Raw genomic sequence first — 22,231 nt, 5'->3', positions numbered from 1 at the left:
GTCAAAATCAAATTCAACCGTAAGTTTCATTCGAAATCTGAACTGTTACTTCTCAACTCTACAGCTCTTCTATGCATATTCTCGGATTTTTATCAAGCATACGACGAAACTTCAACGGATCCTTCTTAAAAAAATTTCATGGCTTCCACACATGAAATTATGATATCATGCCAAATTTTATGATTTTTTGACTTCATATGTAATTTATATAATTTTAATACGATTTGGCCAAAAGATCCTAGTCATGGTTCGTGAACAAGATCTTCAAAATTTACTTTGGTTTTCAGGCATATGTCCTCACATTGACCTCCTGAACTTGAATATCATTTTTGGGTTCATTATATTCCACCACTCAAAACACTTCTAGCTTAATCACAAGAAATTTGATTAAACAAATTAAATCATTAAATATAGTAAAACTATAAATACAAATACCAAAGTTTACTAGGGAGCAACATGTATTGTATGCACATAAAAGAAAAAGTTGGGACGCCAGAATCAAATTTTTTTTGAAAACTGTGCCGTGTGCTTAATAATATGCACTCGGCAAACAAAGAAAACACACGGTAAATCAGTACATTTGTCGTGCGTTTTCTTCAGCACACGGCAAAGAAAAATGAACGGTGGACGGGCCTCCTTTGCCGTGTGCCAAACGGCCGGCACACGGCAAACAAAACAGCCCCAGCCATTCCAAATGGTGCCAGAATGTTTGCCGTGTGCCCAACGTCTGGCACATGGCAAAGAAGAAAGCTTTGCCGTGTTTTTTTTCACAAGTCCACGGTCAATGAAAGATTTTTACTGGGCGTCGAATCTTTACCGTGTGTCTTTTTACGGGGCACACAGCAAAGGCCCTCTTTGCCGTGTGCTATATCTTTTTCGTGTGCTGCTGTTCGGGCACACGGCAAAGGCCCTCTTTACCGTGTGCCCGAGATACAGCACACGGCAAAGCCTAAGGCACACGGCAAATACGCATAGTCCCGTAGTGTCGTCTACCACTACATGTGTAACTTGATGTGTAGTGTTGTCTACTTCAAATATAAAAAGATACAATTAAAGAATGCCATAAGCTGCTACAAATTGAATAGTAATTTACAATGCATGATGGTGTGTATATTATTGTACATGTAGTCCGTCCTAAACAATATGTGCGGGTACCAAACGTGCTGAAGTTTTCTCGAAGAAATGAAGAGATCAGCAAAAGGCGCGCACACTCGAGTCACTGATCAGACAACTAACAGACTAAGCCACCAGTGAAGTCTGAAGTTACAACATGACAAGAGAAATGATTACCGGTTTCGATACAGTTGGTGCTGTGCTGCTGTACCTGTACGGGGGAAATAGGTGGCAGTGCATGCAAATTAAACCGTGATAGCTCAGGTCGCGAGATCAATTCCGAATCATTTCGCAGGCCTGCATCTGAGATCATTAGCAAGTATAGCAGCAGGGTCTAGTCGCGGCCGGGAGAGTCATTTGGTCATGAGTGGAGGCACTCACCGGTCAGTAACCGACAACTTACACGTTTGGGCGAGATGATTAGTATAGGAACGCTTTACAATTAATAAAGTTAGCAGCAGCAGCAGCGCCGACGACGACCCGTTTCTAGCTCGCCGTGCCTTTTTGTTTGGTTTGAAAACGCCACCGCACGGCTCCATCGGCCGGCTGGGCTCGCTCGCTGCTGTGCTGTGTGTAACCGCTGCGCAACTCGATCGGACAACGAAAGCGCGCCTACCTTGGTGAAGTAGGCGTAGCTTCAAACTTGGCCAAAGGAATTAGCAGGACGGCAAAGCCACTACGGGCCAGGGGGCTAGCAGACATGGTTGCGCGCGTGCATCGTCGTCGTCCCGGAGATAGAGATATCCGATCGAGCTAGCAATGGACTGCCCTAACTCCCAATCCACCAAACAAACCGTTTTGCCAAACTGATCACCGAGCAAGTGGCGACCCGAGCAGCTGAGCCTGTCATCAGCTAGTGTTTGTCGGTGTCGCTAATAGTAATAAGCCTCTCTCGATCTCGCATTATTATCTGACGAAAGCTCGCGCGCATCCGTGCTAATCCGGCCGCTAGCTGCAGGCACACGGCCGGATCGGGCGGCCGCATGCACGTGCAACGTCGGTGTCGCGCCACCAACATGCGTAGGAGCTCAGCTCGCTAGCGAACGAGTAGCGCGAACGCGAGCCACCAACGGCGGAACGGGGACCGCGACGACGCGCGTACTCCGTACGTAAACGAACGGCTGGGCGCCGCGACGTGTGTTGGTGCGTGCATGGAGGAGTAGTGCAGCAACGGGTGTCAGCAGCCGCGCCATGCATGCAGCGGCTACGGGCTACGGCCTGACCAACCGCCGCAGCTAGGCGTACCCGGTCGTCCGAGCCTTGGAGCAGGCTCGAAGCGACCGCGTGCCCGTCGTCGCGCCGGCCCGGCGGCCGGCATCGGCATGCATATATGCCCAAGCTGATGAGGCCAAGCTTGACCTCTCGCGCGGCCATGCATGCCCGCCCCGGCCGGCCACCTAACGCGCGCTTCATCACGCACTCACCCGTGTGGTACTGGTACGACGATGCTCTCGGCGAACCAAGGAACGGCGTGCTGGCTGGCTGCGCTACAGTAGGTTCGCTTTCTCCGGCTCACGCTTCCTAGCTCAATCCCCTCCGCCTCCGCGCGCCCTTGCGGTTGTGGCGCGGCGTTCGCAAGTCACCTCTCTCGATCACGGACCCGGCCTCTCTCTCGCTCTCTCTCGGGCTAAGTGCTGCTCGCTAGTGGACGCCATCATTCCATCGCCATTAGCTCCGCAAGCTACGTACTAGTAGTGCACCACGTACAAGTTGTGTTGTGCTGTGTACACGTGATCGATGGTGCATCATCACCACCAAAGTTAACCAAAGCACAGGCGGGGCACACGCACACACGCAACCAACGCACTGCATCGCTCGGTTAACTGCAAAGCTAGTTGTACCGGGATCACCAGTAGCCGCAGCAGCATCGTGTACGGACGCGAAGGCCCGTAATTTGGGTGGCTCCGTCCGTGCGCCGCAAACTGTCGTCGTTGCCAGCAGGAGCTAGCGAACGGCCCGGCCGGGCGGCCCTACCGGCGAGACATGTGTCAACCAACCCCCCGTGCGAAACTTGAAAGTCTTCCATCTCCGACGCGCAGGACGGCACGATGGATGCCTTTTGGACCTCGCCGCTTTTATTAATTTCTCCCCGCGGCCGGATGATTGGCGCATCGATGGGTCACGTCCGCTGGATCGGCGCGCACGGGCACGGCCCACACCTGCAGTGCCGTACGGGCGACTCGTGCGCCGCCGTGCCGCTGCTTTCTCTTCCTTCTCCGGCTTCTCCTTTCCTTTCCCCCCGCTGCCGTTGTGGTTGCGATCGGATCCGATCGTATCGTATCCATCTACTCCTGCGATCGCAACCGTCGACGGAGGGCTCGCGCAACATCTGTACTGCACGCAGGGGCCGCAGGCCCTCCTCCTCCTTTTCCCTTCAAGTACAAGGAATCAAGGATCAGGACCGGAGATGCGCCATCCGTGGCCTGCTGGGGCCCTCCGCGGCGACCCTGTTTGTTTGTCTGCCCATGGCTAGCTGCTACAAGCCTGCAACACAAGTAACCGCAGTGTGTTTTTTCCACACTTTTCAACGGTAACTTTCAGGGCTTCGATCAGCTTTTCATTGGCCTAATTTCTCCTCCGTTGACAGCAATTTACCTGCCCCCACCGACAGTACCAGATGGCGTTGTGCTGCCAGTGTGTACGACCGACACGGGTTGCACGAGACCATCGATGGAGTATTCTTCTTTACACGCACCCAGGTCATTTTTTTTTCTTCAAGACCCAAGTACGTACCAGGGTCAACAAATGTGATGCATACCTAATACCTAGTACTAACACTGACGAACAACTAGCACGGTAAAAAAGAATGAAAGAAAGGGTTGAAGTGTTTTTTAGGTTTTTCTGAAGACTGTTGTCGACGCCGCCGCCTTTTCCATCCCAAAATGATTGTGCACTTCACAATGGCAGAAATTACCTCACGCGTCTTTCCTGCCATTTATCTTTCCTCTCCCTCAAATTCAACTGCAGCGAGGTCATCATTAACGAGAACGACGCCGCGCCGCGCTAATTTGACAGCGAACGCGTCAGTAAAAATCTGCTGACACTGCCTGCCTGCCTGCACATGTTTTGAAACCCGCGTTACCGTCAGGGTTTCCGGAACAGATCCAATCCAGTTGGTTTATTTGCCCGACCGGTGTCACTCACTGCTGCCTCCTCCGGCAGTCCGGCCTCCATCCACCACGCAAGCCGTAAAAACGACGGGTACTCCTGTCCAGTACGGTGAACCGGGGGCCACCGGCTGACTGCGCCGGCCGTTCCACCCCCCGAAATTTCTTCCGCGGCGACAGTGCAACCCCAACCGTCGGCGGCGCTGTCGCCGGACTGCATGACGCGGCGGCCGCGCCGGCGATCGCCATCCGTTTCATCTTCCGCCCCACGTCGGATCGGCGGTGTGCGGATGGGATGGGACGCGGAGGTCGGCAGGGCAGGGCCATTCGCACGCGACGTGATCGGCCGAGGGGGATTAGCGACGTGATTAGTTAGCCCAAGGGTGACCGCCGGCTGCTGGCCTGCTGCTGCTGCTGCTCATCGGATCCACAGGACCACAGCGTGGCTTCAGTGGCGCGACCGATTCGATCGCGGTGGTCAAGTCAGGCGAGTAGAGAGAGAGAAAGGGAACGTGACGCGGTGAGTTTTTAATCGGGGGGCGTCGTACCACGGCGAGAGCGAGGTCACGATTGATCCGCGAGTCCGCGGGGGCATTGATGGCTTACAGTGGCCATAACCAGTGTTTTGTCACTCTTAACACAGGGGGAGAAAAAAGAGGAAACAAAAATGCAAAGTCACGTCGCCAACAAACACCTCTCTCTCCCCTCCCTCCTCGTTTTTCTCTCTCCATTGCCGTTGCGAGGCAGAAAAGCTCTCTCTCTCTCTCCCTCCCTCCCCTCGCTGAGGCACGGCACGGCGCACTATTTTAGGCCGCCACCATCTCTCACAAAACGGAACGGGAGGTATCTTAAGCTCCAATTCATTGGCGCGCTCGCGAGAGGGCGCACTGCACCTTGCTTAGAAACCACTTGATCGCAGCCTCTCCTTGGCTGCTGCTCAGCTTCTCTCTCTCTCTCTCTCTCTCTCTCTCTCTCTCTCTCTCTCTCTCTCTCTCTCTCTCTCTCTCTCTCTCTCTCTCTCTCTCTCTCTCTCTCTCTCTCTCCCTCTCTCCTCACCGGAGCGTGCAGGCGGATCTTGGTACGCACGCTTCCCCATATATACCCCCCCCCCCGGTCATACATAGAGCGAACCACAGGCAGCCACCGATTGGGGAGGAGCGCGCACCCGCCGATCGCCATTGCAAGTGGCAACGGCCACCGACGTTGCCCCGCCTTCTAATTTGTCGCCGTCGTCGGAGTAGACAGAGAGGGGAGGATCCGAGAATGGGACGGCTCTCCTGCGGCGGCGGCGTGCAGCCCAAGCTCCGCAAGGGGCTCTGGTCGCCCGAGGAAGACGAGAAGCTGTACAATCACATCATCCGCCACGGCGTCGGCTGCTGGAGCTCCGTCCCCAAGCTCGCAGGCAAGCAATTAAGCTTATTAGCAGCAAGCTCACACATTCGATCACTGCTAGCTAGCTAGCTGCACTGTTCTATCGGCGACTTGGGCTGAATTGCGTTCTGCTGCGTGGTGCGTGCAGGGCTGCAGCGCTGCGGCAAGAGCTGCCGCCTGCGGTGGATCAACTACCTCCGCCCCGACCTGAAGCGCGGCAGCTTCTCGCAGCAGGAGGAGGACCTCATCCTCGCGCTCCACGAGATCCTCGGGAACAGGTCGGTTCAATGCCTTCGGTTCGGACCCCGCAATGTGGCCGAGGGGGAACGAGCATTAGCACTAACCGTGTGTGTGTTCGTGGCCTGATTGATGATGATCGACCGGCTAAAAGAATTCTTCCTTCGTTCGGCGCATCCATGCAGGTGGTCGCAGATCGCGTTGCACCTGCCGGGGCGGACGGACAACGAGATCAAGAACTTCTGGAACAGCTGCCTCAAGAAGAAGCTCCGGCAGCGCGGCATCGACCCGAGCACGCACAAGCCCATCGCCGGCGCCGGCGCCGCGGAGGCGGGCGCGGCATTGCCGGACGCCCGGGACCACGACCACAAGCCCGCCGCCGCCGCCGGGGACTCCGACGACGGCCTCGCCCAGAAGCAGCCGGCCGTGTTCGACCCGTTCCCGCTGGCCGACTTCGGCTTCGACCTGGGCGCGGCCGGCGTGGCGGCATTGTACTGCGGCCCGTACGACGACGGCGTCGGCAAGGCGTCCCCGGACGCCGGCGGGTTCGTCGCCGACTACAGCAGCGTTCTGGACGTGTCGGAGAACCTGGGGTACGGGGAGAGCTCCAGCAACAGCAGCAACTGGACCTGCGCCGAGATGAGCAGCGCGGTGCTCGACAGCGAGGTGCTGCACTGGGCCTCCGGCGGCGGCGGCGCCGCGAAGCCGGAGCCGTACACGGAGCTGGAGCGGCAGCAGCACAGCGGAGGCTACGGCGGCGGGGAGCAGGCGGTGGACGACGACGACACGCTGGAGCACAAGTTCTCGCTGCCCTGCGGCCAAGAGCAGAGCCTGGCGCATTTCGACTTCACCTTGGAATACTTCTGATCTTTTCTCTCTCTCGTTTGCCCTTCATTCACCTTTGCCTCCCTGAACTATCGATCCATTCCCCAACGTTTTACACACAAGAGGAAGAAAGAAGCATTGGAAGATTAGGGATTGCACTTAGTAGTAACCACTATGTTAATTTCCTCTAGCCCACACCACACTCCTTTTTTTTCCCCATACCTTTTCTGTATACCCTGCTTCTGCTTGGTCAGAAGAACAGACAGACAGTGAGTGGTAGATACGAGAATATTGTGTACGTACTATAAACAAAGATTTTTTTTCCTGTAAAGAATAAATTAATTAAACCTGCAGTTGTGTTGTGTACTACTACTCCTTGTGTCACTACACTTCACTTAATCACTTCTACCACAGAAAGCACCTGTACCTTTCTGAATCTTTTACTCCCCCGATACTTGTCTGATATATTTTTTTTTTCGCCCCGCTCGTGCTGGAGCGGAGGAGTTGCGAGGCCCCGACGGACGGTTCTTGCTTGTTTACGTTACGCCGGTTGCTGTCGCGCTTTATCCTTTCTTCTTTCTTTCCTGATTTGCGTTTCACGAAACCGGAGTGGAAGGTAGCTGCAGCGGACGAAAGCGCCCTACTGCTCAGCCTGATGAAAGAGAAAACAAAAGAATCAATCGAAGATAACCGCCGCCCGCCGGGCGGCCATGCCAACGCACGCGGCCGGCTAATCGGCCGCCATTATTGGCCTCCTCCGGCCAGGGTTCAAAATTTCGGTGAAATTTCGGCGAAATTTCGGTATTTTTTTCGTTTTCGGTAGTTACCGGGAAGTGGAATTTCGGTAAATTTCGTTTCAAAATTCAAAAATTCAAAAAAATTTGTAAAAAAATATGTAAAAAATATGATAAAAAACTAGGTGTTTTTCTAAGCAAATAGGACTAGAACACACTCAAATCTAAGATCATTTGCTAGGCTAAAATTAACATTTGAAACCGTAATTTGAATGACTCGTCATTTCATGTGCAAAAATTTGTTTTCTCCCCTCGACTTCAACTAGACTTTGGTTTATCATGATATTGGTGAGGTACCTATTCAATTTCATATGCATACCTACAACTAGGATGATGATCCATCGGCCGGCCCGGGTGGACTATACTCTCATCAGTAGACTAGTAGATCTGGTTTCCTCGTGCTGTCCAATTAGGCTCGTCGTCAATCTTGCTTTGCTTTTGCCTTTTTGCATCTGCTTTTATATTATCATCTAGCAGCTCTTTTCTTTTGTATGTAGCGGTGAGATCGAATGAGATGGCAGCTAAAGCCCTCTGTCTGCTGTAGTATATTATTCTTAACCAGGCCCTCGATCTGGCTCTTCTTCTAGCTTTGTAGCCGGTAACTGTGGAGACTTGGGAGTTTTTTTTTTGAAGTTGTGGCCATTGCTGATACGTGTTAAATTCCATTGGCAATTCTTCTCCATTGGCAACTGCAGATTAAGTCAGTTGTGGCCTTTGATCTGCCCCCACTTCGTGGAAGAAAGCTTTGCATTGCAATAGTAGGTCGGTGACTGTAACCTTGATTCCAGTGAATTTCCTCCGACGCCATTCCAGTCCCGAGGATAAGAAGAGAAGGTCAAATTCTTGCATCCACAGCATGCATGTGACCAAAATCTTAGGCCACAAGAGAATTGTCACCATCTATAGAGCAGGGAAAAACTTTCCGTTGGAAAACTGCCGGAAAACACACCTTTCAGAATGCTTTAACAATTCTCTATACAAATTGAATCAAACAAAAAATTCAAACACTGTCACATGAATTGATAACCAATTCAAATCATGTTTGTCCTGGATTTAAAACAACTTTCAATTGGATCAACTAATGTCCCTAAAAATTTATAGAAATATCCGCCATAACAAGAATAATAAAAGTCCAGTTGAGGCCTAAGAGAGAAAATGAAAGTTGTCACATGAAATGATAAGACTTTTAATTGGTAGTTTTTAAAATAATTAAATAACTTTCAAACCATTGCTCAAATGAAAAAGTTCCTGAAACAAAAGTTGTAGATCTCGAAAAACTGAACAAAGTTGGTATTCAAAAGTTTTTCATTTGACCTCGGGAACAGTACGAAAATCACAACGGACATCATTTTCCGATCGAAATCACCGAAATTTCGGTCGAAATCACCGAAATTTCGGTCGGAATTCACCGAAATTTCGTTTTTTGAATTTGAATTGTCTTTCCGTTCGGAATTAGCGAAATTCGGCGAAATTTCGGCCGAAATTTCGTTTCCGGCAAACGGCGGGATTCGAAAAAAAAAACGAAAAGGTAAACCCTGCCTCCGGCCACCGGCGACGGCGCGGGCGGACGGGGGAATGCCATTGGCTTCCCGGCGACGACTTGTCCTCCCCAGCAGGGGTCGCTTTCGGCGAGGCGGGGCCGTCACGTCAGCTGGTCCTAGGAGGATCGGAGGGGGACTCGTTGAGGGAACGAGGGCGCCCGGAGGAGAAACTGAGGCCGTGTTTGGTTAAGGCTGAAAAAGTTTTCGCGAAATTTTTTTGGCCATTTGACCACTAATTTATAGTATTAAATAAAGTCTAATTACAAAACTACTTCCACAACCCCCCGTGAAAATCGCGAGACGAATCTAATGAGGCCTTTGACCGCGTGGTTAGAGGATGGTACTGTAGCAACACTGTAGCAAATAATCAATTAATTACCCTCATTAGATTCGTCTCAAAAAATTACACTCATCCCTAAAAAGATTTTGCAAATAGACTTCATTTAGTACTCCATGCATGCATTCGTCTTTTTTTGAAAAAAATTTCGCGGTGTTTACCAAACACGGCCTGAATTGGCCCCACTGTTGTTGACTAATGGGGCAGTAGTGTCTCGGCTCCGTTTCCAGAAGGCTTCGCCAGTGACAGAACGAATAAGATAACGGGGCCCGTACGTAGAGACGGGCGCGATCACGTCAGGTTTGTCGGGGGCCAGCTGACCGAAGCTGAGCACTGACGGCGGCATGGTAGCGTGCGTTTCGGTCGTCATGCCATGGCATGGGCACGGCACATTGGCACGGCACGCATCGCCTTTCGCCGTGCGGCGGACGTGTCCGGCCGCGCCGGGCAGGGGAGGAGCTGAGACGGCGGCGGCGACGTAGAGGGCGTCGGGGCCACGCGGTCTCGGCCGCGCTGAGCCTTGGAAGGCCGCCGAGGCCCGCCTACTTTTGCGGGCATCATTTTTGGGCCAGCTCGGACCAGACGGCTCAGAGCGGGGACGGCGAGAGGCGCCCTCATGTGCGCGATTACGCGGCGGATAAACACCCCCCGGCGGCAGCGTCATGTGCGCGCTAATCAGGGCCATTTATGGGAGGCGAGGAGCCACAAAGCGTGCCCACGATGGAGCTTAGCTGGGGTGTAAGCAAGGGGGTAAGCCCTGCCCTGCAATTAAGTGCCGCCAGCTTGGCACCGAGCGATCAGCTCCGGCGACGCCCATCGCTGCCGCTACCACGGTACCACCACACGTACCAGGCCTGTGGTTCGGGCGTGGTCCGCGGCACGTGGAGTACGTACGAGGCCTGTGGTTCGGGCGTCCGGCTGCGTCCACCGTCTCTGAGCCGTGCTCGGGCGACACCTATGCGAGAACCCTGGTCAGGCGCCGTGCTCGGGCCACGCCGGCCTGAGCAAAGCTCAAAGGCGCGGAACGGCGAGGAGATGAGAGTGAAATGAATCAAGCAGGCTTAGCAAAATAGCTAGTGCAATTATTTTCAAAAAAAATATATAGCTAGTGCCTAGTGCAATGCTACCATTCAAAAGGGAAAACGAGCTACAACTTGTAACGCTGCATTAACCGCAGTTCACTGCTTCGTGTTCACCACTCACATTTTTATACAGAAAAAGAATAAAAAAAGTTCGTACACCCACCGGCAATATCAGGAATGGTCTGCCTGTCTGAATTTTTTTAATCAGTGCGCTGTCTGAACGTTAGCAAACAGAGAGGCGAAACCCTAACAAGGTACAAAACGAATCACCAGAATCTCTAGTTACATGGGCGTTTCCGGGTCTCACTGTGATGGAGTTGCCTGTTGATCTGTGCTCGTTTCGACGCGCAGGCTGTTGTCACGACGGTAGAGAGACTTTGCACCCTGAATTTACATGAAACCTGTTAATGAAGTACTAAACCAACCGGAGACAAAACTTTTTGGCTCGCAGCAAAATAGATGAAGCAGCAGAATAAGAATAGAAAGTACCTGGAATATTGTCCCAAGTTTTTTCAAGGCTTTGGCTCGCAACTTCAGAACCTCTTTGGGGACCGTGCTATCTTTCAGAACCTGAACGCCAAAGATCATGATTTATTTCCAATACGCATAGTGGCATGTACATACAATCTTTGATCCAAGAACCCGGGGTCACTCAGACTTACCGCTTGACAGACACGTGAAAGTGTCGACTCAATATCAACCACATTAATCTTCCATAGTGAACTAAGCATGGCCTCCTTTTTCTCCTCGAAACTCTTCATAAGCTCCTCTTCATTGTTCTCACTTCCCTCCATCCTTTTCATTCCTTCTTGGAGTTGTATCAGAGAGATAGCACCTACAACAGAAACTCATTACCAGGGATGATCCCGCTCGTGGTCTAAACAAAGCACTAAAGGATGTCCTCGGAAGTACCTGAAGCGGCATTAACCTGTGATTTAATATGGTGACCTTTGTCCCGAACCCACTCAGCTATAAACGGTACACCCATATAAATTTTACTCTTTCCAAGTTCTCTTGCTGCTTGCCGCACATAAATATATCCAATAGTGTGAAGCATAGCCTCACCAAATGCTGAATTTTTTTTTTGAAACAAGTTAGCAGCTTCGAAAGCCAATACTGAAATATCAAATGTTCAAGGAATAAGATCAAACATCAGAGGACCACCATCACTGCGCCGGGGGGGGGGGGGTATTCCTCTACAGGTTTACATGACCCATAAAAGATACAATAACAACATAGCCTTTTTTCCGAAGCAAGTTGGGGTAGGCTAGAGATGAAACCCAAAAAAAATAAAGGTCATGGTTCAGGCACATTGATAACTAGTCTCCAAGCGCTCCTATCCAAAGCTATCTCTTTAGAGATATTCCAATCCTTAAGGTCTCTCTTAACCGACTCATCCCAAGTCAGTTTAGGTCTACCTCTACCCCTCTTTACATTATCGACCCGCTCAAGAACCCCACAACGCACCGGCGCCTCAGGAGGCCTCCGTTGCACATGTCCAAACCATCTCAGGCGATGTTGGGTAAGTTTCTCTTCAATTGGTGCCACCCCGACCCTATCCGGAATAGTTTCGTTTCGGACTCTATCTCTCCTTGTGTGCCCGCAACACCACCGCAACATCCGCATCTCTGCTACACTCAGTTGCTGGACATGTCGCCTTTTTGTAGGCCAACATTCAGCACCGTATAGCATCGCCGGGCGAATTGCTGTCCTATAGAACTTGCCTTTTAGCTTTTGTGGCACCCTTTTGTCACAAAGGATGCCAGAAGCTTGACGCCATTTCAACCAGCCAGCTGAAATTCTATGCCTAACATCTTCATCAATGTCGCCATCCTTTTGTAGCACCAATCCTAAATACCGAAAAGTATCCTTCTGGGCCACCACTTGCCCATCCAGACTAACGACTCCCCCCTCATGCCTAGTCGCGCTGAAAAATACACTGTATCTATATGATGTTGGATGAACTGAAATGAAGCGTCTGCAAGAAGCTGATGTGGTCCACTTGAAAACATCACATAGGGGCACAAAACAAACACGTAATCACATGATATACCTGCCTGGGATAAACGCCGGCCTTCTGCACTAGCCCAGCTCACAAATTCATCCTTTCTCCCATCTACATATGGTTGAAGACGGTCCTTTAGGCTCTGAGTGAGCTTTTGTTCTCTTTCTTTTTGTAATTCCTGTACCATAGGAAAGTTAACTAGGTTCAACTTATAAGTACTGATCTGGATCCTAAATAGAACAATACCCCAATGCAATTGATTCAGAAAAAATAGCAGGAAGGGACATGCCTTTATCTTTTCTTGAACCTTTGCTCTGGCCTCTTGACTGTTTGAGTTTTCATCAACTTCCACTGAAGCTATAGATGCTAGAGCAAGCTGGCCAACATAATCTTCAAAGTAGTCACTTCCAAAAAGCATCCCAAATACAGCAGCAGGATCTACCATGTTATCCCTGAATGTGTTGTTAAGCAGCTGAGTAAGAAAACAACTTATAGAGCAAGGCACAAGTAATTACATTAAATTTTGAATAGAAGCACTAGCATTTTATGAAAGTTTATGTTTCAAAAAGAATGGCACGATTGCAATGGAGCTTCCAAACAGTAGCCAATCTTCTGCCTTGTGTTTTCCTCCCTAAAGCAGGCACTCTTATATAGCTCGTGAATTGTGATGTTATCTATCCATCCTCAGGCCCATCATATTTTGTGCCCCAAACCAGATAGATCACTTCATTTTGAATAACAATTGAACATGGCACATCTTTCACAGAAAATATATAGTTATTATTTATCAAGTCTCAGACATAGTTCATGACTTACTGGGGAATACCCTCCTTTCCATACTTATCATAAGCCTCCTTTTTCCCAGGATCACTTAGGACTTGATAGGCCTCCCCAAGTTCCTGTTAAAATCAAGCAATGTAATTCAATATTTTGTAGCAGGCAAACCATGGAGAGATGATCCATCCCATAGAGTAAATCATGTACAATGCAGTCAATGATTCTGGTATTTAAATCAAAGAAGACCAGACCAGTAAGAAGCAACAGCCTCACCCCATTCAGAAAATGAAGCATCATCAGCAACGTTTGTAGCTACCAGCTTTTTAACCAAATTCTGTCCCATGGCAACTAAGAATAGATGCTCCACTGCAAAACTAGGCTATTCCTAGAAAAATTCGAAAGAAGCTTCAGAAGCTTCATGATTACTTCTAGCCAGGAGCCAGATAGCCTCGATGGCTGTCGTGGCTCAAGGAGGAGGGCCAAAGCCGGGTGGCGTAGTGCACCCGCCTAATCCCGAAGAGTGGTTACTCGGGGGAGTGCAAGCTATTCCTCAGATCTACTCATGAAGCAAGAACACACGAGGATTTAGAGTGGTTCAGGCCGCCGGAGCGTAATACCCTACGTCCACTGAGAGTTCTATTGCTCTAGAGTTCGTGGATGAGTCTCTCCTCTGCCTCCAACCCCTTTTTTAGACTTGAGTCATTCTCTAGCGGGCGTCCCCTTTTATAGCGCAAGGAGGACGCGTACACAGGCGTTGGACCCCGACAGGTGGGCCCAATAAGGATGTATATTTTACTATCAAAAAGACACTAATGGTGCTACAGTGGTTGAGAATCTCTTCCCGGATACGCTTCATTGCACTGTAGACTCTCTGATCGAAAGGAGTCTCACTTGTCCCATCGGCGAGGCGCCCGTTGAGGCAGTGTAGGTTGCGGCGTAGACTGTTGGGTCTACTGCGTAGGCGTTATGATACTCCGTCGCCGAGCTGTCGTGTCTAACTGGCGTAGCAGACTGACGCGCGTGGCGTGGGCGGCGCCAGCGGCTGTACTGTGCGCCTGGCAAAAGTCTCCTCGGGCTCTGCTGTGGCAGAGCGCACTTAACGTCTACCGCATTGAATGCGGTAGGTGGGCGAGTCTTCCCGAGGAAGCTAAATGGCCGCGCGCGCGCCTGCGCCTGCGGACATGTGGCGGCTCCGGACCCCCTTAGGCGGGGTGTCTGTTCCCTCCCCGCTGAGGGGTCCAGATAGTATATGGAGGTCCGGGACCCGTGGGAGGTCCGGGGCCCCCGCCTGTTTTGGCTCAGCGCTCCCCTCTCCAGGACACGTGGTGACACCGGACCCGTCCCCGAGCAGGAAGCGGGTCCGGGACTGTTCGTTCGGTGTGGTGGAGGCGGACCTCAGGAGTCCAGTTGTTCAGCTCCTTAGGGCGTAGTTACAGATAACTACACGAGTCTTGACATAGCAAGAGGGGGTACCCTAGTCCAGAGTTACCGACAGTGGCCCCCGGGCCCACCTTGGGGGAGGTATGAACCCGCAGGTGGGGCCATTATCGTGACGCAATCCTGATTGCGTTGTCGTGCTCATGTTGAGAGCGGGTGCTCCGGACCCCTTCAAGGCCGTAGCACTTGTTGCCAGGTTCAGGTACTAGAGCGCTCTCCGCAGGGCGGCGAAGATGCAGGCTTAGGGTACGGAACCAAGCTAAGCGGCTGCACGGACCTCGATCCGCCCAGGGAGCGAGTACCACTTCCCCGGACCGGGCTCCAGGCGACCGTGGCGAGCGGTCTCCGCCGGAGCGGGCCACCGGAGTGGACTTGAGCGACCGCCATCAATCCGACGAGATACACCACCAGACCTCGTGGTAAGGGACAGGAAACCTCGCCTTATACTAGAAAAGAGTCCGAACCCCTAGATACGACAGCTTCAGATACTAGGGTACTTGTAAAAGGCAGTGAAGTGCGTAGGTATAGGGTACATTACCAGGCTAAGCGGCTACGCAGAACTTCTCCACCCCAGGATACAAGCACCACTTCTCCAGAGCAGGTCCCTAGGAGCTTGGACCGCTTTCCAGTTAGAAGGGGTATCCCAACCTGACCATAAGCCAGCAACTCAATTTGGATCGTTAGCGAAAAAAGGATTTCACATGGGAGAAGGAAAAATACAAGCTGAACGGACGAGCGCAGTTAAGTGAAAGTAAAGATAAGACTGAGAAACCAAATCTCCTTCATTACTTGATTCGTGGTGTACATCAGAGGTCGGCATTACGAGGGCGGACCTCTACCGCTCTGGACCACTTGCTGGTGTCGCCTGTTTGTGCGATGAAGCCAGAGGTCGGGTTTACAAGGGCGGACCTCTACCGCTCTGGACCACACGTAGGCACCACATCATTACAAAGGAGAAACTCCCTCAATCCTATCTAGGAGTAACCTACAGCTGTCATTCGTAAGGCATGTACTTCCCGCCCGACGTGGAACGACCACCTTGGGGGTTCTTCATGATCGTCGGAGGCGAAGGCGCCCTGGGTGTGCTTGTACAACATCATCCAGCATCACCTCGGGAGCTCGCAGGGCTCTTCCCAGCACAAGAATTGTCCCACGCTCAGATAGCATGGGAACAAATTCTTTGGCTTTGAATGGGAGTGGCCCTGCCGTTGCCAGCTAACGATGGAAGCCAGCCCGATGGCCGCTCATAGTGTGCCGAAGCCAGCTTGACACCCTGGTGCTGCGGAAGGACGGGTGCTCGTTTGGACGAGCACGGAGCGTGGAGAAGGGCGGTCGTTCGCCGGCTCCACCTTGTTGCTGGCACAGGGCCCCCGCGCCTTGTTGTGCAGGTCGACGCCTGTCTGCAGCAGCTCCAAGGGTGGCATGAGCCAGACGAGGGAGAAGGCGACAGACATCCTTCCCGTGCCACAGCCGTCGGCTCCAGGCCCCATCTTGAGAGGAAACCTTGAGCCGACGTCGTGCCGCCGTAGGGGCCCCTGGTGGTTGCTTGAGAGAAAACCTTGAGCCAACACCGGGTCGTCGCAGGGTGACGCGCAGCAGGCGTCGCCCCTGCGCGCCACCGTGCCGGCTCTGAGGTGTCGTAGTGGTGACGCATAGCAGGCGTCGCTGCCGTGCGCCCCCGTGCCGAGGACACTGCTGCCTCGGCGTCAGGGCATGCGGCGTAGGTGACACCGTGCCTCTCTTCATCTTCTTGTCGTCGTTGCAGAGGATGTGCTCAACCTGAGAAACCAGGAGGTGAGCGAAGATCTGGCCAACGCTTGCGCGCTCCCCACGGACGGCGCCAGATGTCGTGGCTCAAGGAGGAGGGCCACAGCCGGGTGACGTAGTGCACTCGCCTAATCCCGGAGGGTGGTTACTCGGGGGAGTGCAAGCTATTCCTCAGATCTACTCATAAGCAAGAACACAAGAACACACGAGGATTTAGAGTGGTTCAGACCGCCGGAGCGTAATACCCTACGTCCACTGAGAGTTCTATTGCTCTAGAGTTCGTGGATGAGTCTCCTCTGCCTCCAAGCCCCTTTTTAGACTTGAGTCATTCTCTAGCAGGCGTCCCCCCTTTTATAGCGCAAGGAGGACGCGTACACAGGCGTTGGACCCCGACAGGTGGGCCCAACAAGGATGTATATTTTACTATCAAAAAGACACTAATGGTGCTACAGTGGTTGAGAATCTATTCCCGGATACGCTTCATTGCACTGTAGACTCTCTGATCGAAGGGAGTCTCACTTGTCCCATTGGCGAGGCGCCCGTTGAGGCAGTGTAGATTACGGCGTAGACTGTTGGGTCTACTGCGTAGGCGTTATGATACTCTGTTGCCGAGCTGTCGTGTCTAACTAGCGTAGCAGACTGACGCGCGTGGCGTGGGCGGCGCCAGCGGCTGTACTGTGCGCCTTGGTAACGCGCGATCAGCAGTACAGCCTGGCAAAAGTCTCATCGAGCTCTGCTGCGGCAGAGCGCACTTAACGTCTACCGCATTGAATGCGGTAGGTGGGCGAGTCTTCCCGAGGAAGCTAAATGGCCGCGCGCGCGCCTGCGTACATGTGGCGGCTCCGGACCCCCTTAGGCGGGGTGTCTGTTCCCTCCCCGCTGAGGGGTCCGGATAGTATATGGAGGTCCGGGACCCCGTGGGAGGTCCGGGCCCCCGGCTGTTTTGGCTCAACGCTCCCCTCTTCAGGACACGTGGTGATACCGGACCCGTCCCCGAGCGGGAAGCGGGTACGGGACTGTTGGTTCGGTGTGGTGGAGGCGGACCCAGGAGTCCAGTTATTCAACTCCTTAGGGCGTAGTTACAGATAACTATGCGAGTCTTGACATAGTAAGAGAGGGCACCCAGTCTAGAGGTAACGACAATGGCGCATAGGAATAAGCATTGCTCTTTGTTTGCTGGTTCCATCTTCTAAGAATTTTATCTTCCGAAGGACACGCCATGTCACCAGTAGGCAGCTAACGGTATACAACGGATTAAACACTGAAAACCTACCTGGAATTTCTGCGCGGCGTCGGGGTTCCCAGGATTCTTGTCCGGATGCACCAGCTTCGCCTGGAGAAAACAGGCACCCAGCAATTGAGAAAAAGGCGGGCTCAATAGCTACCTACCAACCCGCACCATTACATGCAGCAGGAGGCAACAGCAGCGAAAGGGGGCGGCGCGGCGCGGCGCAAAGGGATGGGTCACCTTGAGGTAGTACGCCTTCTTGATCTCAGCGGGGGACGCGTCGACGCTGACCCCGAGGACGTCGTAGTAGGCGCTCTCCTTCACCATGGCGGGAGGCTCCCTGGATCTCGCCGCCGGCAGCTCTGAGGCTACAGGTACCGACGGACGATTAGCGCCAAGCGGGGCAATGGCGAGCAATCGGCGAATCAATCCGAGGAGGGGGGGGGGTCCGTACCAGGGTCGTCCGGGCCTTCTAGAAAGTTCCGGGGGAATTGGTGAACGGGAATAGGATCACCGGATTTGGGGAGGTTTTCTAGGAAGCCAAAAGCCAAGTGGGATGCGGATGCGGTCGAGATCGTCGCCCCGCCTAGGAGGGAAGGGAAGGCGAGGGGAGGAGAGGAGAGGGAAGGGAAGGGAAGCCAAGTGTGGACTGTGGAGGCTCGTGGGCTGGGCCCGCGCGTCAGTGTCGCCGCGTCACGCGGTTGCCACGCGCGCGCATCGCCATCACACACGGTCGGGCGATCCACGGCGGCGGCGAAGATGCAAAAGCAAAAGCCCAGGTTGTATTTGTATGTGTCGAGCTCTTGCAGTCGCAGGCTGCGGTTTGTTCAGGTCTGAGAGCCTTGGACGATCTGTGCAGGCGAGCAGAAGGTGTGGCGAAGCTCTCGCCGTGCCTACTGCCGACGCCGGCGTGTCGACGTGCTGTGGACTTCAGTGGGAACCGGATCCGATGCGCTAGGCGATTCACACATGTGGCCGGGAAATGGACAAAGTGGTATGGTATCTTCGGAACTCGTCTGCAATTTTTTTTTCATTTTTGATTGACAAACCGCGTACTTTCCTTTTACGTCCTCCGCCCTCGTCACGAAACATAAAAAAAAAATCTATCACAATGGACTACTTCTTTTTAAAAAAAATTTGGATCCCTTCGATTTCTCTGGGTTTATTGGTGTTTTTTTTTCCTAAACACCTGGAGATCTGTACGCATGAATATGGAGACGAACCAAAACACGTTTAGAAGGTAAGAAAACTGCTAGCTTTGCTTTGCTTCCGTTTTTTTTTTTGACAGAGGATGCTAGCTTTGCTTGGATGAGAACGCGTTCTGTCTACGATGTTTTTTTTTTTGAAAGAATCCCTTCTGTCTACGATGTAAAAGAAAGCTCCTGCGCCATTCCTGCGCCTTTTCTGTCGAGGAAAGAGCGGGCTGCGGACAGGAGCGATCCTCGCGAGGAAGAAGAAAGAAGCGGCCGCAGAAGCAATCAGAGTGAGACGGCAGAGCTACGCCTACGACCGGATCAATTTCGAGCTGCACTGGAGCGGATCGATCAATCTTCAGTACGGCGGGTACCTGCGACTGTGAGACCACACCACTCCTCAAGTCCAGTCGCCGCCGGATCGCACCAGACCGGGACCGGGAGGCCAGAATCTCTGAACCAGAGGAGGACGAACGGTACCTGCATTTCCGGTCTCCTGTCCTACGGCGGTAGTCGCTCCTCGTCTCGAGATGCCGTCCTGACGTCCTCGTGTCGCCGCCGGCCGTTGCTGCTTGGCGCGTCCTCGTGTTCCTTCCTTGGTTTTCTGGCCTTGATTCAGAACTGCCGACCGGCCTCTGGTTTTCATCCTGTCCTTGGTTCCTTTTTGAACGATTTGTCCTTGGTTCATGAACCATGATGGCAGCTCTGGATCGTCCCACTGCTGCAGCGAATTCACCCCAGCAGTAACTGCGACTTCCACCAAGCAGATGAGATCAGGAACAGGAACTGCTCCTTGTGGAGAGCATTAACTCTCGACAGCTGCTAACGGAACGCTGCTCTCTGACCTGAACATCCCCGGCATGGCAGCTGTGCCTAAACTTTTTTTTTTTGTTAATCACGCACCTGCTCGACCGATGCGATGCAATTTGCAATGTACTGCCCTACCATTCGTCTTTTACAGAACAACTGCCACTGAACATGGGTGGGGTGGGGTGGGGTGGGGGGTTGAACGGACTTCACTGCTTTTTATCAAGAGGAAACGACTACGGCTTTTTCAGGTCGCGGGAAAACCTCCGAACTCTTGCCCATGTTCGAGAGGGCCAAACTTTGCGGTGAGCATAGCGAGGGAATTTTTTTACCCACGAGCGAAAATTCGTCCCAGCTGCAGCCCTCAATTTGCAGAGATGCAAATGCCCACTGAACTGAACTGTCCTGCCACTGAGGCCGTGTTTAGTTCCAACATAAAAATTTTTTGCGTTAGAATCTTACTAATTTGAAATACTAAATGAAGTATATTTATAAAACTTTTTTGCACAGATGGGTTGTAAACCGCGAGACGAATCTAATGATGCTAAGTACTTCATGTATGTGTCGAAACATTTGATGTGATGTTTTTTTTTACGTTTACGGAGTTTATGGGGTGGGAATTAAACAGGGCCTGAAGCTGCCAGTCCCAGTTGCAATGCTTCCTTTTTATGTTTGCACCCTTGAAAATGCAGAGTCAAGAAACAAATAGTCGGTCATGTATCTCTGGTTGGCAAGCAACAGCTAAAGGGTTCGTGAACCGCATTAACACCTCATTAAGTGTTTTCAGACAAAAAGATTAAGCGGCAACTGCTCCAACAGGGACCCACTAATCTCCTCAAGCTAAGACCAGTCTCAATGAGAGTTTTACGAAGAGTTTCATAATATTAAATACCATCACTTTTGCTGACATGGTAAGAAGAGAGAAGGATAGAGTTTTATGGGATGTGAGGAGAGTTTCGTCACCATGAAACCCATCTGACACAATTACCTAGTTTTCAGTCTAGGTAACTGTGTCCATAAAACTCCCAATGAGACTGGACTAACGGGCTAACGGCAGACGAAATGCTCATATTTAAAATCGTCGGTGTTTCGTTTGAGGTGAATATCCTATAATTATATTTCCTAGTGGATTCTGCATGTACCACCACTATGGCGAACAGGTGCGCAGGCGTTTATTATCTGGTGAGTGCCAACCATTCCTGTGTGTGGCTGTATCTATGCATGTATCACAAGCCAAATTTCTAATTCCCATTTGAAAAAACAAAAGGAACAATCTTTGTTGGAACCGGTCATGTTAAGCAAGTCTCTTTATTCAGATAAATGGAGCAATGATTTTGCTAGATGCTGTTAGCAGATAGGAAGTGTCCTATATGGCTATATCATAGTGTCAAAATTTGGCAGAATTAATTAATTAATCATTGTACGGGTGCGTGGCTTTGAACAGCTCGGTTGCTGCCAGGAAGACGGTTCATAGATCAAAACGCCAAGCGTCAACATTACAGTGAAGCGAGATTGCAAGATTCGACCAATCATATTCGTTTGTGTCTCCATCACCGGCAAAACCACGAGATCATCACCCACCGGATATTTTAAACTCGAATTCGCCGTAGGATTTTTTTTCTACTTCCTCTATCGCTTTCACAATACTTTGGACTATTGCCACAGCCATTTGCCAAACAAAGAAGGGAAAAGGAGCAAATTTTATAAACAAAATCAGTGGTGGGAAAACTCAGCCAAACTTGGCCATTTCCGTCAAGGCATGTGCTTTCTTGCTCGGTCCTACTATATATTTATATACATCTTTTACAGCAAAGCATGTGCTCTCTTTAATCCTTCTGTGCTCCAGGCTTTCATCAGATCGCACCACAAGCTTGTTTGATTTGCCAACAACCCCGTTCCCGTGTGAGGTGATGACTGATGACAGCCAAAATCTTCTTTATCGTGGGTTCACGGATGATTGCAAATCAGTGGAACAACTAAAGATACTCAGGTAGGTAGCATAGGTTCAAAGGAAGATGTGGACAAAAAGTTTCCTCGGCGCCGACCCCATTGATCTGCCCATTTGTTTGGTCACTGTGCTGGGTTGATGCTAGCAGAAAACACATACCACCGAGCAGTCAATCTCGCGATCTTACCTGTTTGTTCTTTAGCCGAAGGGAGCACAATGGCAGGGCTACGTACTGACAGTGATCAGGGAATTACTGCCACGGGAACAGAGTTCAAAGTTGCGGTGCCTGATTGAGACATGAATTACCAAGGCGAAATGATCAATGAGCTGTGAGCAGACCATGCCCATGTATGAGGTATCAGTCCAAGGCGGCTCATATTAGCATTTTTTTTTCTTGTCTGTTCAAGGACAGGCAACCACTAATGTAAGGTAAACAGTATGTATTGGCAAACAAAATTTGTTATTGTTCTGGTCAATAATTAAAACTAAATTATCGGTACTATTTTAGCACCATGGCAGCAGTCACAACTGATCAAGAAAAACAGCAAAGTTTTATACCAAGGTAAAAACAATACATCAGTCAAAAGCAACATAACAAAAAGTAAGTACATCTTGAAACACGCAAATAAAAATGAATAGAAGTTCTGAAGTGGTCTGTAATA

At 51.4% G+C, this 22,231-nt stretch overlaps 2 protein-coding genes across 2 annotated transcripts; one reads left to right on the top strand and one right to left on the bottom strand.

Moving 5' to 3' along the window:
• The first annotated feature begins 4,959 nt into the window (after positions 1-4,959).
• LOC120697956 (myb-related protein Hv33-like) lies at positions 4,960-7,025 on the top strand. The gene is made up of 3 exons (XM_039981349.1): positions 4,960-5,622; positions 5,740-5,869; positions 6,014-7,025. Exons 1-3 carry the CDS (start codon positions 5,484-5,486, stop codon positions 6,693-6,695), a joined length of 951 nt encoding a protein of 316 aa, XP_039837283.1. The 5' UTR covers positions 4,960-5,483; the 3' UTR covers positions 6,696-7,025.
• A 3,400-nt stretch (positions 7,026-10,425) lies between these two features.
• On the bottom strand, positions 10,426-18,370 carry LOC120697955 (chaperone protein dnaJ 10-like). The gene is made up of 10 exons (XM_039981348.1): positions 18,076-18,370; positions 17,862-17,989; positions 17,667-17,726; positions 13,229-13,311; positions 12,702-12,864; positions 12,461-12,590; positions 11,320-11,478; positions 11,070-11,242; positions 10,897-10,977; positions 10,426-10,791 (listed from the first exon to the last, which is right to left on the bottom strand). Exons 2-10 carry the CDS (start codon positions 17,946-17,948, stop codon positions 10,711-10,713), a joined length of 1,017 nt encoding a protein of 338 aa, XP_039837282.1. The 5' UTR covers positions 17,949-17,989; positions 18,076-18,370; the 3' UTR covers positions 10,426-10,710.
• Positions 18,371-22,231: the final 3,861 nt, after the last annotated feature.

This window comes from Panicum virgatum, chromosome 3K, assembly GCF_016808335.1.
Source record: "Panicum virgatum strain AP13 chromosome 3K, P.virgatum_v5, whole genome shotgun sequence".
In the NCBI taxonomy this organism is placed as follows: Eukaryota; Viridiplantae; Streptophyta; class Magnoliopsida; order Poales; family Poaceae; genus Panicum; species Panicum virgatum.
Note: the sequence above shows the minus strand (reverse complement) of the source record. Positions and strands in the feature narration are given on the sequence as shown.